Here is a 19,114-nt window from a genome sequence, read left to right on the forward strand (position 1 = left end):
CTGCTAATGCAGTTAGTCAGTGCAGGCTTGGTAGGCTTGGACTCCACTTGGGTTTAACACATAGCAATACGACTAAGTGTCACTTATGTGGCAAGCAAGCTCTCCCTTCATCCCCTCAGGGCAGACAACAGCAGCCATTCATTATCATCCTTCCTGATCTGCTCATACAGCCACGTGAACTGTTAATCAAAGTCAGGTGGGCTGCACCGTAGTCAGCACTTTATCCTTCTAAGCCATGGAATTGACTTTCTGCTGCCCAGTGTTGTGCAACTGTGGAGTTAGTATATATATATATATATATATATATATATATATATATATATATATATATATACATATGTGTGTGTGTGTGTGTGTGTGTTTGGTGGGTACAGCGAGGGTTGCCTTCTTGGAAATAAAGAAACAAACAAAAAATTTAAACAGTTTTTTTGATGTGAGCCATTTTCATGTGTTTTGACTGGTAATAATCTTGGAAGCGAATTCTGAGTGATTGCATTTTGATCTTTCATAGTGGAAGCAGCTAGACTTTCTGTGCTAAGCCTTACCAGCTATGTTTTTCACAACATGGATGTTACTCTGGCCATGGCCACTGCTGAGAATAATCTGAATCAGTATTGTGATAAAACAAGTCAAAAGTGTCATCTTATGACACATCATTCTGAGCATCTTGATCCAGCTCTTCTTTCTCCCATCAGAGAAGCAAGGTCATTACTTATGAACTGAATTAATAGTAACGTGGTTCAATAACTTATTAACCATAGTTGTTCTAATGTTGTCCCCTGTACCTACTTCATTAATGACTGTACAGTGTGAGACGACACACCTAACTGAATATGACAAGGCTAAATGATTCATTTTGTTTTGCAGGCTGCCTTTCCCAGCATATCTTATCTTCTGTGTAAAACACATATGAAATATCAAACCATATCCAATGTACCATGTAAAGTGCATCTGAAAATAAAGACACATCACAAAACTACACAAGATGAAACATGAAGTCAGTTGTGGTCTTAGAATCTAAAAATACATTATGCCATATATTTTTAACCTGCCTCAACCCTTCCGTTTGCCTCATCATACCCTTTGCGTTCCACCTTCACTCTTTCGACAGGCCCTCTCCATTTTTCTTTTTCTTTTCACTTGTGTCCTTCACATCTGGTCGAGACACTTATGTCCTTCACATCTGGTCGAGACACCCTCTGAAGGTCTGCCTTTGGTTTTGGCTCACCTTCATCACTGTCTCTGTTATCTGTTCAGACTATGTCAGTTTACAATGAAGAAACTACTATGACCCAAAGAGATTAGGTGTCCTGTGTATTTTTATTCTGTGTATTTCCTGTTAAGTTTCATTTAGTCACTTATTTTCATTTATTGTTTTATAGGATAATTAGTAGATCTATAAAAAATGTCTGCTTCAACCAATGAGAGGCAGGTGGGAAAATAATTGAATTATGTATAATGTATTTTATTAGCATGATATCCAGATATATGCCCTGTCTTTCTTCTAGATTGTTGTTAATAAAATAATAATATATAGCTTATTACAGCTTAAAATAAATAAAACCACTTATTCAGTAGCCTGGTTTTAAGAATAGAAGTATAACAACTTTTGGAGTCTAACAGAAGTAATTCTGGTACCAGGGGTGCTGTTGGGAGTGGTGGGGATATGTTTAAATGCTCCAGTTGTAGGGCTTGTAGATTTATTTTTGAAGGACCCATCATTTCCTTAGGCTATGTGGATAGAACCTTCATGGTCCCTGGCCGGGTTAATTGTAGTACTGTAGGTGTTGTTTACATTGCCTTATGTTCTGCATGTTCTGCCTTGTATGTTGGCATGTCCACTAGGACTTTAAGAAAAAGAATTTTGGAGCATGAGTATGCCATTAAAACAATAAAATCTAATAATGCTCTGTTTGAGCATTATATTGCTTGTATTAACTGGAAAAAAATTTACTTGTTCTGTGTTGGAGGTGGTTAGGCAGGACTTAAGGGGAGGCAACTTTAGAAATCTTGTGGCCCAGAGGGAGGCTGGGTGGCAATTTAGGCTGGCCTCCTATATTTCCCCAGGTCTTAATGATGCTGTGAACATTGTGTTTTTTAAACAATAGGAAAGTGACAATAAATATTAGTTTTGATTGTTTCCTACAGCACTAGTTTATTGCTTTTTAATCAACAAAGTTTTGAATACTGAAACAGTTTATCTGCTTGCATTTTATTTTGTTCTATAGCTTTTAATCAGCATTTAAGTATGATGTAATCACTTTTAACGAGGGTGATTTGCTGACTGGTTGGTGTTAATTGTCTGTATTATTTAAATGTTTAACTGACTGAGTTTTTATGTTTAGTTCCTGAAGACGTCTGTTAGACGAATAGCGAATATTAAACTTTGACTATGCTAAAAAATACTTATTGGAGTCCTCCTGGTGCATTGTTTGGTGTTTTTTGCTTCTTGGTTTTGTCTTTGCACCTTTGCCTGGTACTTCTGTGTTTTTTAGTTGTATTGTATATAAGTTTTTTGTAGCTACTTTAAGAGAATTTATCTCTTTATTCCCTTTGAAAGTAAAAAAATCTTGAGATCTGTGAATCCATTTGTTGCAGCTGCACTCCAAATTTACTTGTGAATCTGAAATCAAATCTGTCTAGTTTACTGATTTCAGTAGGATTTATGTAACATTTTAGATCGAATTATACTTTAAATATAAACACGACGAAAAAGGAGGAATACGTGTGGCTTGTGAGTGTATAAAAGTGACCACTGAGACAATGTGAATATCACTTTTGCATGGATTGTATGCAGCACTGAGCTATACATTTTTGTTTGTTGCTCTCCACAGCTGTTGATATGAACATAGCTGTTGACTTCTCTCAGCCATCATACTGTGACCGTCGAGATACTCCATTGCCAGATGTGCCGTATATTCGCAACCTGACTCCTCAGCAACAAGCTCTGAAGGAGAAAGAGAAAGGATCCTGGACTCTGCTTTCCAATCAGGAGAAACTTGCCTGTGAGTAACATTTGTTTTTAATAACTATTTGCTGTCCCTGTATTCTTCTTACAAATCACACCAAATCAGATCTTGATTCATTCTTCTAACAGATCCTCCTGTACATTACTGCATCCTGTTTAATGACTCTAAGTGGGTATCAGTATCAGACATGTTTACATTTCTTCTCAACACTCTACTTTTCAAAATCTTAAATTTGAATTGCTGCCCTCTGAAATAGCATTCATATTTTGGTACCAAAAATTGCATCTTGTGAAGCTCACAAAATGACATTTTCCATTCCCATCCATGCTTCAGAATTGCTACTAAGGAAAGAGATTTCCCCAGACTAGGTCCTGCGATTTAGAATCACTCCCTAAGATATACTTGTGACCTTTAAACTTGCTGTCAAAGACTATGGAGAACCGTACCCAAAAACTGAAAAAAAAAACATGTTTTCTTTCAACAAATCTTGAAATTTTCTGCAATGCTAAAGTCTCTGTATCAGAGTAAATGATTACTGTTTTTTTTTTTTTAATTTGTTATACCCCAAAGTGATCTGAAGGAGGCTGCCATGGCTAGCATGATTTTGTTTTACAGTCAATGCCTTTACCTTCTTGATGTCATGTTAGACGGACAGAAAGAAATCCTTATGATGAGGGGATCATTTACTGTAGTTTTCTCTCTCATCAGTTTGCAACATTGCTGTGACTGCTTACTTCTCACTGCCAGCATCGTCACATTTCTAATTACTTTGCTTTCTTTGATTTTCATTGCTGGCCATCTCTGTTGTAGCATTTTAAGGAATGTTTGAATGGCAGGCTTGAAAATGTAGCCAAGTTAATTGTTTTCAAAGTAACAACTGTGTAGTTCAATGTTCAAGTGTGAAAAATCTGGCCCCTGTGATTAATAGGTGTTCCCTCGGCTGAAATGGTTTGTGTTGCATTCACAGTTTTATTGTACCTAGAACTAAAGTATTTGTTGTTAATCTTCTTTACCCAAACTCCAGAAGAAACATGCACTTTTACAGAAATTACAGTGTAGAAAAAATGCAAAATCAAATACTGAGAGAAAGTATGAAGAGTTAAATGAATATATTTTTCTTTCTTTGTGGCACTGAGTTTTATTAAAGGAAAATACATTTTCATCTGAAAATTAAGCTTGAAAGATATGCCTGTGTTCAGATTCCAGGTTACACTGTTTATCTGAGGTGTAATGCTGGCAATCTGCAACTGATAAGGTGCATTTAAATGTCATTATCTAAGAGACATTGTTTTCTGAATGGTTCTGTAGGTGGGATAAGTGACCTAACTTAATTACTCTGCCACTCTTAGTAGCACTTCTGGAAATTCATGTGTTCATTTCTACCTTGGACATAATCAATAATGACATAGGAAACCTTCAGACACTGGACCCAACCCACTTTGGTTTCATCAAGGGCAGGTCATGCCTACTCAACTTGATGGATTTCTTTGAGAAGATCACCAAAGCAATGGATGAAGGCAAAATGGTTCACACTGCCTACCTTGACCTGGCCAAGGCATTTGACACAGTCCCCCACTGGGGCATTCTAGACAAGCTTAAGAAGTTAGGTACAAACCCTTATGTAACCTGATGGATAGCCAGCTGCTTCACATGTAGGACCCAGGAAGTTAGAAATGGGGGAGTCCACCACTACAAAGAGGCCAGTCACAAGCAGAGTCCCTCAGAGATTGGCCCTGGGACTGCTACTTTTTGGCATTTACTTCTTTGAAGTCAAGGCCAATGTCAATGGCTTCTGGCTGACTAAATTTGCAAATGATTGAAAATTAGAAGCTATCACTGAATCACCCACTGACACAAATGTTCTCCAGAAGGGCTTACACAAACAAACAATTGGTGCCAGAGCCATGGACTACAACTAAATGTCAAGAAATGCATAACAGAATCCTTTGGGAAGTCATCCACGCCTGGTAACTATCATATTGACAACACACACCCAAGAGTTGACCCAGTAGTCAGGGATTTGGGGACACACATAGAAAGTAATCTAGCTTTTGACCATCATGTGTCTACAGTAGTGAGGAAATCCTTCTATGTTTTGCAACTTATAAACAAAGGTATAGCATCCAGGTCCATTTAAGTCATTGTTCCACTGTATTCGGCATTCGTCAGACCTATCATTGAGTACAATGCCCCCTTGACAGGCATATCCAGCAACTGGAATGTCCACAGAGGCTCCTAACTAAAAGAATACAGGGTGTAAGCAACATGTCCTATGCAGACCACCTCAAGGCCCGATCCCTGTACTCTGTCTCCTACAGGCTGTTGAGGGGAGATCTATGCCTGGTGTACAGGGCACTGTCACATTTATTCATTTGTTTTTGTTAACTGCATATATGAACTGGTCCAAGAAATGTTTTCAGCTGCAACTTTCCAGAGGCAATACACATACACATGTAATTCACATAGACATAAAATTAATAGAACATTGCAACGCAAACACTCAATGTAAGTATTTGCCAAACATTTCAGTTTGGAGATATAAACAAATGATGGCAACATTTCATAGACTAGGAATGGTAACCATCCCCTCAAACCGTAGTCACTATCCTTATCAGACATAAGCAGTCAATGTTAACTCCCCATTCGTTAAGAATGGTAACCATCTCCTTGTTCAGTAACTACTTAGGTATATTAATGGGCAGTGGTGAGATAGTAGTGAAATAGCACTATAAGACATAGGTGCAAAATTAAATTCACACTACATATATATTATAATTTGATCACCTGGGACTTTTGAATCTGTCTGTGTTATGTAGTGTGTCTCTTGCATTTTCCACTAATAGTAGAAATAACCTGGTCTATGACAGCATTTAGTTTGAATAGTTTTGGTTAGATGTGCTTTCAGTGATTTCATAAAAGTTATCTGTACTTTTTATTTCTAGAGGCAGAATTCTATATGGAGAGATGCAATTATATGTGTACATATATATATATATATATATATATATATATATATATATCTATATATATATATCTATATATATATATATATATATATATATATATATATATGGATTTACCTCCATACCCCTCAACCGTACCGAATTGCCTGGCATTTACTGGTTTTGAGGGCAAAATATTTGGGGTGCCATGAATTCACGAGTGGCCCCTTTAATTCCCGATTTTTTTTAAATATGTCTATAACTTTAAATTTATGGATGACGTCACCACGCATCCTGCTGACAGCTGCTTTGGATGCATTTTTTGTTGGGGCAAATAGGAAGAGAGGAACTGTTACCGGACAGTACAGCACTGCATCACCGATGATTATACAGGTGTTGTGGCCCCAGCCAGCCTAGGTTAAATCCAATACTTTGAAAATCTTTCAAGGCATGTGTTATTTCTGAAAAAAAAAAAATACACCTACTGGGCCGTTTCAGTGCTAAAACTGTTCAGTCTGCTTCTATTATTTTTTTTTCTAATAGAAGCGTTGTTTGGGATGGGAATTTGATTTCTTGTGTATTTCTTATTTTTACGGTATTTGTTAACTTGTATGCAGTTTGCAATGGTGTAGATGTTTTCCATGTCACCACACTGGAAGTACAAGTAACTGTCACCTGCATTGCAATTGTTGGAATGGTGCTGATTAACTGGTACCTGTAATGCGTATGTAAAAAGTTGTAATCAGAGAGAACTTATTCAAGAAAGAAAACAATGTTGTGAGGAAAGAAACATTTGTGATAAACAAGTTAAAAAAGGAAATCTTGTGTCAGAATGTAGAGAGGAGAAAAAGGAACTGGAGGTCTAATAAAGAAAGCAGAAAGATTGGGGATGAGAGAGTGAATTTATGTTAAATAATGCAAAAGGAATGTTTCCAGTTGGTGAAGAATTGTTTTCTGAGTCGGTTTCTGACGTGATCTGTAATTATAATTTTAAACATAAGCACGACATTAATTATCGTTCTAAATAAAGTGTGCAACTCTTATTTTATTGGATGCGTCCTGAAGTAGCACCACATCGGTGCAGTAAATAGCTCAGTAAGCCAGTGGGGCAACTCAGAATATATTTATTATTATTTATTGACATTTGATTACCGGGAAAGTCAGACTGGGTAGGTGGCTGAGCATTTGTGATACTGTTAATATGCTTAGTCAGAGGGGACTTTTAACATGGATTTCTGTACTGCATAGATCTGTGGAAGTTAATAACTAGATGTGATTTGCTTAGCCCAAAACCTTGGTGCCAGAAACGTCTGTTAATGCTTTTTTTTTCTTTATGGTTTTTGCCCCTCTCTACTTGCTAACCATCAAGCTTACCCCATGTCAGAAGTGGCCCAATTGTTCCTGAACCCGGCAGTTTCACCCAAGATCAGGGAGTAAACTGTTTAAAGGAGGCCAGTCAGTATTCAGGCAGCCATAAATGTGTTTTGTGCCTCTGCTCATACCCTGACCATCTCTTGCTTGCTACAGAGTAATCCTGCTCTAGCCTTCCTGTCACAATACAATGATAGCATGATGAAATTTTACCACATTTCTGGTTGCTATACTGCACGAGTTTGTGAGATTTTAGCACAAAGAGTATTCCTTAAATATCCAGTAATTGTTGCATTAAAGAAATGTTTCATACCAGAAAAGCCCTAATATGTGAAACAGCAAGGACAACTCAAATTCTACGACTGGAGTTTTATTTTGGCAAAAAAGGGAATTCTAATCCTTTGCACTGATTGTGAACATGGTTTGTACTGCAAACTTGCATGCTTGTTTACCTCATTGTCATAGTATGGCAGTATTATTAAAGTACGGTCTCACAACATTTTTTTGTAGCAGTATGTACCAGAAGTAAAACACCATTTAAGCTGGATGCAGGAAAAAAGTTACACGTGTAGTAAAAAGCTTGTACACATAGCTCTCAACTATTCCTGAGTTTGACTCAAATTTATTTCTCTCTTTTTTAATCCCTTCTAAAATTGTTGACTTTGGAGAATATGTGCTGACTTATACTTAATAAATAAAGACACTAATTAGAGTTATAAACTTATTTTACTTCAGAAACTGAATATTCATTTATTTTGGGAACATGGGTGTAATTCTTGGCTAGGCTTATAAGGGCCTCCATTGCCAAGAGTGACGCTATCATCTGCTAAAATGGGGTGGGGATTTTTTGTTTGTGCTCCAAATGCCCTCTACCACAACAACTTGTATGCATACATCTCAAATCTCAATCTCTCAAAACAAGAAATCTGGACAAAGCCAGCAATAATGGTGGGACAAAGGCCCAAACATAGGGAGGGAGTCAAGGGACAGATTTTAAATATTGCTCCTGTAATCTCAGATAGTTGCTAGAATAACAGGTTTTGCATTATTATGTATTTTCTGAGGGATATGAAGTCTGAAATTCAAATGTGTACCAATTGTTTATTATTATTTACTGACTTTAATCTTCATGGTGATATCCCACAATTCCATTGGAGTGGGTGGGGGTTACATAATTATGGATGCAAATTTTATGTTAATCAGTGTACAGACATGTACCTATTTTTCATGGGCTTTTGTCCAGATTTTTAATGTTTCCAGGTTGAGAGGTATGTCTACCTCACTTTGACTAAAACTCATTTGGCAGAATTTCATTTGACCAAGACCAAATCACCTAATTTCCAAATTACCGAAAACTCATTTGACTGAATCTCATTTGACCAATTGTTAAGCCATAGACATGATGCCCTCCTGCAGAAACATACTACAAAGTGTGTTTACTACTTTGGTGTTATTTTAGGTGGAGGGGATGTTATTTACATGTGATTTCTAGGTTTTGAAGTTGTGATGCAAAATTTCAATGTTATGAACTTTGATGTTATGAGTTTTAGACTTTATGGGTTTTAAATGTCATGGTCTCAATGTTCTGAGCTTAGATGTTATGACCATTCAATGTTTTGAAGGGGATTCATATATATATATATATATATTTATATAAATATAAATATATATCTATATCTATATCTATATCTATATATATATATATATATATATATATATATAGATATGTGTGTGTGTGTGTGTACATATATACACACACACACACACACATATATATATATATATATATATATATATATATATATATATATATATATATATATATGTATATATATCTATATCTATATATATATAGAGAGAGATAGAGATAGATTGTGTCTTTGTAGACTTAGAGAAATCATATAACAGGATGCCTAGAGAGGAGTTGTGGTATTGAATGAGGAAGTTGGGAGTGACAGAGAAGTATGTAAGAGTGGTACAGGATATGTACGAGGGTAGTGTGACAGTGGTGAGGTCTGCGGTAGGAGTGGCAGATGCGCACCACACGCTCCGGAGACCTCAACCTCATTACCACAATCAACAGAGCATGCTGGAGGGACAGGTTCATAACCCAGAGTCTGCCCATGCTATGGAATAGACTTCCCATACATGGCAAGCAGAGCATGTCATTGGCCCGCTTCAAGAGAAATCTTGATGAGTGAATGGGAAATATAAAATTCACCAGAGGGATCACTCCAGAGGCTCTACTTGACAGAGGCACTGGAAGCTATGGTCAGGTGGCACGATGCCAGGGTAATCCTATGGGCTAGGCTTGTAAAGGCTCCAGGGCCATTAGCCTAGTACACACCTATGAACCTATATCAGGGATCAGCTCTAAGCCCTTTTTTAGTTGCTATGGCGATGGACAGGTTGACAGACAAGATCAGACAGGATTCCCCGTGGACTATGATGTTCGCGGATGACATTGTGATCTGTAGTGAGAGTAAGGAACAGGTTGAGGAGGCCCTGGAGAGGTGGAGGTATGCTCTAGAGAGGAGAGAAATGGTCAGCAGGACTAAGAAAATATTTGTGTAAATGAAAGGGAAGATAGAGGAATGGTGAGGATGCAGAGAGTAGAGTTGGTGAAGGTGGATGAGTTTAAATATTTGGGATCAGCAGTTCAGAGTAATGGTGCCTGTGGAAGAGAGGGGAAGAAGATAGTACAAGCAGGATGAAGTGGGTGGAGAAGAGTGTCAGGAGTGATTTGTGACAGATGGGTACCAGTAAGAGTGAAAGGGAAGGCCTACAAGAGGGTAGCGAGACCAGCTATGTTATATGGGTTGGAGATGGTGGCATTGACAAAAAGGCAGGAGTCAGAGCTGGAGGTGGCAGAGTTAAAGATGTTATGATTTGCACTGGGTGTGACAAGGATGGACAGGGTTAGGAATCAGTATATTAGAGGGTCAGTTCAGGTTGGAGCTCAGGTTGGACTGTTTGGAACCAAAGCCAGAGAGGCGAGATCGCGTTGGTTTGGAAATGTGCTGAGGAGGGATGCTGGGTATATTGGGGACAGGATGCTAAAGATGGAGCTGCCAGGTAAGAGGAAAAGGGGAAGGCCTAAGATAAGGTTTATGGATGTGGTGAGTACAGGTGGTTGGTGTGACAGATCAAGATGCGGAGGACAGGAAGAAATGGAAACAGATGATCTGCTGTGGTGACCCCTAATGGGAACAGCCGAAAGAAGATGTGTGTGTGTGTATATATATATATATATATATATATATATATATATATATATATATATATATATATATGTTCATAGGTTCATAGGTTGGTACTAGGCTATCGGCCATAGGGCCTATACAAGCCTAGTCGTAACAATTTCCTGGATATTTCTTCCCACAATATTTACTTCTCTGGACCCCTGTCTAGCAGGGCGACTGACATGATTCCCAGGGTGAATTTCCTATCTCCCATCCAATCATCGAGGTTCCTTTTGAAGAGGGTCAATTTGGTGCTCTGCTGGACATGTATGGGCAGTCTATTCCAGAGTATGGGGAGTCTCTGGGTTAGGAACCTATCCCTCCAACATGTTTTGTTCATTGTGATGACAAGGTTTAGATCCCTGGAGCATGTGGCTCTGAGGGATTGGGATTTCTTTAAGTGGAGCATGTCCAACAGCTCAGGGTTTGACATGGCCTTGTATGTTAAGCAGAGATCACTTCTGAGTACATGATATACCACAGAGTATAGCTGGAGGTTTTTTAGATGGTCAGCATATGGCATCTGCTTTAGGCCTGTGATTCTTTTAGTGAGGTATTTCTGTGGCCTTTCCAGCTGTTGCAGATGTCTTGTGAGGTACATACAAAACGGGGCATTATACTCTATAATGGGTCTAATGAGGGATGAGTTCAGTGGGACAATGACCTCCTTTTTTCTGGATGAAAAGTCCTTAGTGATGAGGTGTGCCACATAGAAGGATTTCCTGACTGTTGTGGCAATGTGGTTATCGAAAGTGAGATCACTGTCCACCTGTGTCCCTAAGTCTCTCATCACACTTTCGATGTTTAGTGTACTGCCACCTATGTGGTAAATCATGGGTACATGTTTTTTTTCCAAAGGGGATAACTATACATTTCTTGGCATTAAGCTTGAGCCCATGGCTCTGGCACCAGGCATCAGTTTCTGTAAGGCCCTTTTGTAGAATATCCACATCATTTGGGGATTCAATAATGGCTCCCAGTTTGCAGTTATCTGCGAACTTTTTTAGCCAGAGTTCCTTAGTGTTGGCCTGTACTTCAGAGAAGTAGATGCCAAACAAGAGTGGTCCCAGGACTGAACCCTGAGGTACTCCACTTGTCACTTGTCTGAAGCTGGATTTGGAGTCGGCTACTTTTACAATCTGGGTTCTGTCAGTAAGCCATTTGGCAACCCATCAAGAGTGGAGGATGGTGTCAAAGGCCTTGGCGAGGTCCAGATAGGCTGTATGGACCGCCTTATCCTCGTCCACAGCTCTGGAGACTGATTCGAAGAAGTCAGTCAGATTCAGGAGACAAGATCGGCCCTTCACAAACCCGAACTGGGTGGGGTCCAGTGTTTGAAGGTTGCCAATGTCTTTGTTTATAAGTTCCATGATAATGCGTTCCATGGCCTTGCAGATCAGGCTTGTCAGACTGATGGGACGGTAGTTCCCAGGATCCAAGCTGGATCCCCCCTTGTGGAGTGGGATAACTGTAGCTGTGCGCCACTCAGTGGGCACGAAGCATGAGGCGAGGCTATGATTAAACATGACACTTAGGTGAGGTGCCAGTTCATTTTGTAGTTTATGTAGTACACAGCCTGGGATGTCATCTGGTCCCATGGATGCTGTATTCTTAGCTTTGGAGAGTGCGGTTTCTACCTGTGTGGCTGTGATTACTGGAATTTGGCAATCTTTTGGTATTGAGATGGGCCCTTTAGGGGGTGAGAGGGGGGTGAAGTTGGCACTAAATCGATCTGCCAGGATATTGGCAATATCCTTGGGATCAGTATATTTAATGTCATTCTGTTGTAGCTCAGAGCAGATCTAAGCATTGCCGTTTAGATTCTTGACATAACTAAAGAATGCCTTCTGGTTGTCTTTGGAATCTTTGGCAATTTTATTTTCATAACTAGCTTTTGAGGATTTTATGAGGGATTTCAGCTTCTTACTGAGGCTGGTGAGGGAGATTTTGCATGCTGGGATTTTCCTCTTTTCTGCAACAGTTTCTTCCTTCTGTTTGTATAGTTTGTTTATAGCGGGGGTCTACCAGATTGGCTTCCTTTTTTTGGAGAAGAGCATCTTGGTTCTATTTGGGATAGCATGATTCATGCACGAGTGGATGTGCTCATACAGTGCCTTAGTGTAGGATTCTGCAGTCGAACTTTCAGATTCCGTCTGCATAGGTGTCATTAAGTTTGTCACTTCTGACTTCAGTAGCATGAAGTTGGCTTTGGAAAATTATTTTAAGGAGGTTTCCTTACTGTGGGGTGGGGGTGGGATGTGGATGTCAAGGTGATTTGCTTATGGTCAGACCTGACCAATGAGGGGGTGACCACTGGTGTGGAGCATCTATCTCCCATGTTGGTAATGACCAGGTCTAGGATATTGGAGCCCCTGGTGGGACAATGGATTAGTTGATCCAGGGCGTTGGAATTTATGAATTCAAAGAACCGTTGGGAAAAGGAGTTGATACCTGAGTAGTTTTCCCAGTTAATGGCAGGGTAGTTGAAATCACCCAGTATTAGGGTGTTTGGTTGTATCTTAATATTTTCCAGTATGTTTAGAAAGGTGTAGTGAGAATCTTGGGGCATGGTGGGGGATCTGTAGCAAGCTACAATTTGGATTGTAGTCTTACCTAGTGTTAGTTGCACCTGGAGAATTTCAGATGCATTGTGTTGGGCAACTAGCCTGAAGGTGTGAATATCCTTGGTGAATATGGACATTCCTCCACCTTTAGTGCTTCGGTCTTGGTTTTGTGGTCGAAAAGTGTGGTAAGAGTTGTAGCCTGGTATTGCAGGGGTGCTCTCTGGAGCCTTGAACCAGGTCTCAGTTACTGCACAGATATCGATGTTCTCCATTTTTAGCAGTGCCTCGAGAGTGTGCATTTTGAGGTTTAGACTTCTAGCATTGAGTAGCATTACCTTCAGATTTTGCATGCTTATATCTGTTACGGTGGTGGTTTTATCCTTTGAACCTTGCCTAAAAAAGGCACTATAGGGGAGGCAAGAGCTTTAGCCAGTAACCTGAATACCAGGGGTGATAGGTGCAGACCATCTCTGGCAAAGCATCGTGGTTTGTCGATCATGTCTTTCCAGGCAGACAGATACTGGATCCCCTTTGAATGACACCAGAAGCTTAGCCAGTTGTTGAAGTCAATCATTTTGTCCTTATACTGTGGTATCATTCTGGGCGAAAGCAGGATGCTACTCAGGGCTAGGGTCATACCTGCCTGGGCCACATGATCCAAGAGCTCTTCCATGTCTCTTTTAATGTAGTCCAGGGAGGTACGTCTCAAGTCATTCACTCCAGCATGGACAATGACAGAGTCATATTTGTACTTGTTGTGGAGTGACTTGAGTGCATGCGTTATGTGGCAGATCCTGGCACCCGACAGGCAGCTGACTGTAATTTTCTCCTTGTTCAACCTGGTGAGTGGGATATCAGTGTGCCTGACTATAGAGTCACCTATGACTAAAGTGTTGGGTACATTGTCTTTCCTTAGGGGCTGTTGTTGGATGGCACACTGGTGTTGTGAGCTGTATGCCACTTTGGTTGTGACTGGTGTTTGTTTGCGTTTCAGCTTCGGAGGTCCTTGTTGCTTGGGCAGGTTAATGTTAAGGGCCTCCGCATATGTGGGTTTAGTGTTGCTATGTGTGGGTGTTGATGGTGTGATTTTTGAAAGGCTATGAGTTGCTTGAGGTGTAGTGCAGGTGTTAACCTTCTCCTCTTGACTGTCTAGCACAATCTTGGCCGGAGAGAGCTTTGCCTCCAGTTTGGCTATGTAAGTGCATCTCTTGCAGGTTGTAGTGTTGGGTGGTAGGAGGAGAGGATTGTCTGTGTACATGAGCCAGTTGCCACATTGCCTATGCCCAGATTCACCAGGTGGACAGGAGAAATCACCGGAAGCTGACCCTTGGACATGCCTACTTAGGTGCTTTTTTTGTAATGTTTAAGAGCTGTTTTCCCTTACCTTTGCAAGGTACTTTGCAATTATAGGCTGTTGAGTGCCTCCGATTAATTTCTCCTTATTGTCAAGGAGAGCTGAGTGCTTGTATCAGTTTCAGGCTTCTTTTTAGCGAATTTTAGAGCAAGTGCTAGTCACAGGGGTTCAGATTTTAGTGCTACTACTGAGAAACTAGCTAGTTCTAAGGGAAAATTTGAAGAGCACACTTTCTGGCACCTGGAATAGTTTAACTGTAGCCTCACAGTGCTGCACGATGCGAAAAATGTGCAAATACAACTTTTTAAGCCAGAAAGTTGAAAGGGATAGAAATCATCCCAAAAAAGCTAATCAAATTACAATTTCAGAGCTGGAAACCACTCCTCTAGCATTAGATAGGCAGTACAATGCTCACCACTCCCACTGGTAAACAGTAGGACTTCCCTCTACCACAGCAAGGTCTGGATAGTTCTGAACACAGAAAATAAAGTCCTGAGACAAGCAAAGCCTGGGATATGGACTGGCTAGAAAAGGTGAGAAACGAACAAACAAGATAGTATTTTTTTTGTTGAAACAGGCTAAACAATGCAATAATACAGCAAATAAACACAGAAAAGGCTAACATACTTGAGTGTGTAGTCCTAAACAGTAAATGCAATTAAAACTCTACAAAATTAGCAATTTAAAACTTTTTAAATGAAGTAAGGCAAGTGCTCAACTGGAAAACGATTTAAGAGGCAGTAATACAGCAGAATAAGTAGCTAGTCTACATATACAGATAAGTCTATATATACAGAAAAGCAGCTAAAACACACAAACAATTCAGATGCCGTGCAACCTAGAGCACTTGAGTTGTAGCAGTATTAAGGCAATTACAGTTATAATAAATGCTCTAAAATATACTCTATATATAAAATATACTATATATATATATATATATATATATATATATATATATATATATATATATATATATATACATACACATTTCCTTTTGCAGCCTTTAAACGCAAACCGTTCCATTACTTTAATATATAGTTTGCCTGATTAGTGTTACACAAATATTTTTTCTAAAGTAAGGTGTAGGGTTAGGGTTACAGTTAGGGGCAGGGTTACAGTTCACCATACAGTCTAAAAATGGGTGCCTGCTCCTGTGTAGCACAATTTGACCTTGCTTCTTTCAAGCAGGGCATCTAGATATCTCAAATTACTTTTTTTATTCAAGTTAACTGATATAAGACATAAAACATTTAACCTAGCATAACTACCAACCCATATATGACCAGAAGAGATTGGCCACAAATTGTGTCTTATTCCAGACAGGCAGATCAGGGAAGGCCAGAATAAAGCCCGAGACATTTAGCCTTGTGACATACACTGCTCCTCCATTATGACAGGACAAAAGCTGTGAGGCTTTTTCTTAGGCATCTCATCAGCCAACCTCTACACAAAAAGCTGGTACCCTTACCAGCCTACATAGGACCTGTGGCCTTGTCTGTTTGCTTTGTATCTGCCAACCTAATGTCAATGAGTATGACCGTCAGCTAGTACAATCTGTAATTTACAATAAATTCCTGGGTGTATCTATGCATCAAGCTTCCAAATCTGAATTTTTGTGACATGTAGGTCTAGAGGGTTTTAAAGTAAGTGAAGCATCCTGTTATTCCTTATCATCTGTGTATGTCATTGTGATATCACAGCAGCCAAAGTCATACCCTGTACTATGTAGACAGAATATATGAAAATGCCAAATTGATTGCCTAAATTGTCACCATGCACTATAATGCCAGCATTTTACACTCACTGCTTTAACATATTCTGTGATAGTCTGTGGGGAGCCAGCTGTAGCCCATCTGGGTAGCATGGAGCCTCAACCATCAAACATCATGCTGTCCATCATAGATATACACTGCTGTCAGTGGTGCTTGCAGTCTTAGTGATCCAGTGGTTCCTTAGGGATAGTATGCACATGTGTGTTTCGGTGTGTATGTATGTGTGTGAGTGTGTGCATGTGAAGGATTCTGAACAGATATTTATAGACTTTGCATGTGACTGGATGTATAAAAAAAATAAACTTCTAAGTGAGATTTTCAGGGATAATAGAAGGTTGCCAGCATAACAGTTTAATAACTTGTTTAATCATGTTATGGCATTCCTCTTATACATAAACCGTAATAAAAACATGATGCCATTGTGATGTCCCTTCTCTGGGCCAGTGATAAAGGAGTTTCAATCCTCACCATGGACTCCAGTGAAGGACGTTTACTTGAAACAAAAATGGATACACACAGTATTTCCAGATGCAGCTTTCTGCACCAAGCACAATTTCCCTTAAGAGCACACAGGGAACATACTTCGTCCTGTTGATGGATTTCCATCTCTCTCTCCAGGCCCCAAATAAGACTCCCCACTGAAACAGCTGTAGAGGTGAGTCCTCAGCTGAGTGTTCCAAGCCAAGTACTCCACCAATCTCTCTGTGAAACCAGTGCTCTGTATCCCTGCTTCAAGTAGCTGACACACACTCTTTGAGATTTGATTTTCACACAGACACACACACACACGCACACACACGCACACACACAAACACACACACACACACACACACACACACACACACACACACACACACACACACACACACACACGCACACACACACCTGGGAAAGGCTGGCACAGGTTTACTAGCTATGCCCCTTCTGCCCAGACTATAAGGTAGATATTGCCACCAGAACACTCCAAAGCCAGCTACTCTAAGGCTGTTACAAGGGTATGCATTTATACTGATTAAAATTAATACTAATATAAACAGTAGTGTTTGACCAATGTAGCAAGGCTTTCAGGAGCGGCCACAGTGTCACCAAATAAATATAAGTACTCTCAAAGGTTAAAATATTCTCTGAAATACCAGCCACAATGAAATTATGAAATATATTTAATAATAAATAAAAGAACATGCAAATACTAAATATTTATTTACAATAAACACAAGAGTCTCAATAACAGGAAATATTAAATATAACATAAATGGAGAGATTCACATAGATATATATGTTCCTGATTGATCTAAAAAAATTACTATTCCCTGGTTGCTTATTAAAACAAGGCAAGCTGAAGTGGCTGAGTGATCCTTCTTTATCAGGTTTCAAAAACAGACTGCCCTGAGACTTCTGTCTCATCTAGTATTAAAACATCATTTCAGTGCTGGATAACAGAATGACACCACATACATCTGGTCATCTGACTCTGGTTCCTGCACTACTCCCTTTACTAGAAAATGAACCAGAATTTAGCACATATGTATTACCATACACACAGACAGAGCTTGACTGAGATGTGTTATATCATCTGGAAGCTATAAAACCATTTCAAAACTTCCACCCTTCCAGGGTAGCAATTAGTTCACCCCTAAGGACAATACAGTGGGATTCCTAATCCCGGTTTTCACAGACATTTCTTCTCTGGCTTCAATCAGAACTGTAAGATACAATCTTTATGGCCTAAACCAGGTAATTTAATTTCAGACTATTTTTCAAAGTTAGCTAGACTGAGATTAACCACTTCTCTTCCAGTATCCTCTGTTACAATATATTCATTTCAACAGTTACAATACAGTCTAACATACAGGTGCATTTCTTTTCTTTCCAGCAGGGCCCACTGTTGCTACATTTTTAACACATGCAACTTTACAAATACATTTTCAACACAAGTACCTGTACAAATCAGTTTGATATACAAATGATGGGTCTATATTAGAACATCAAAGTTTCAAAACTTCGAATGTTCTAATATTGAACCCTATTCAGCAAAAGCTGAAAACATCGAACATACAGAACAGTGAATTTTTTCCTAGGGAAAAATTTGCTGTCCCAAAACACATACACACAAGACAAGTGCACCAAACAAACAGCAATCCACACACATACACCTAAAATCTTACACCTAACCCTACACTAAACTATACACACACCACTAACTATTCACTTACCTTAACCCAAATCCTAACCCTAAGGTCTGTCACTATCGCACACTCACCTCACCCATGCCCTAACCCTAACTCACCTACCCCGCCCTAACCCTCACGTCCACACAATCACACACTTACCTGACCTGCGCCCTAACCCTAACTCACCTAACCTGCCCTAACCCTCAAGTCCACACAATCGCACACATACCTAACCCACGCCCTAACCCTAACTCACCTAACCCGCCCTAACCCTCATGTCCACACAATCACCCACATACCTAACCCGCACCCTAACCCTAACTAATCTAACCCACACTCAATCGCACACTTACCTGAACCCAACCCATAACGTTCCACCACAGCGCTGAAAATACTGAAGCAACAGAAACGGACAACCGAATTCTTTCCCTAGGAAATTTTTTTTTTCTGTTGCTTCAATATTTTCAGCTTTCGCTGAATCGGGTTTGATATTAGAACATTTGAAATTTTGAAACTTCGATGTTCTAATATAGACCCACAAATGACATATAATTCTTTACAAAACTCCAGCTAGCTATGCTGTCATATGTTAGACATCCACTGCCTTACTTCTGCTGGCATAGCTAGCAATACCTGACATCATCACAACCATCTTTAAAGATGTTTCAGGTAGCAAGTATGGTGCCATGAACAGTGCCCATGTGTGAATTAAGTGGGATCATATATAAG

At 39.6% G+C, this 19,114-nt stretch overlaps 1 protein-coding gene across 3 annotated transcripts in view; it reads left to right on the top strand.

The window, feature by feature from the left end:
• LOC122796593 overlaps positions 1-19,114 on the top strand; it is a 530,916-nt gene that overhangs the window by 215,559 nt on the left and 296,243 nt on the right. For all 3 annotated transcript variants that reach the window (XM_044065194.1, XM_044065195.1, XM_044065196.1), the window contains one exon: positions 2,835-3,005. In XM_044065194.1, the coding sequence (XP_043921129.1) occupies positions 2,835-3,005 (171 nt within the window). The remainder of the gene's footprint in view (positions 1-2,834; positions 3,006-19,114) is intronic.

Source organism: Protopterus annectens, chromosome 3.part0 (assembly GCF_019279795.1).
Source record: "Protopterus annectens isolate FY-2018-M chromosome 3.part0, PAN1.0, whole genome shotgun sequence".
In the NCBI taxonomy this organism is placed as follows: Eukaryota; Metazoa; Chordata; order Ceratodontiformes; family Protopteridae; genus Protopterus; species Protopterus annectens.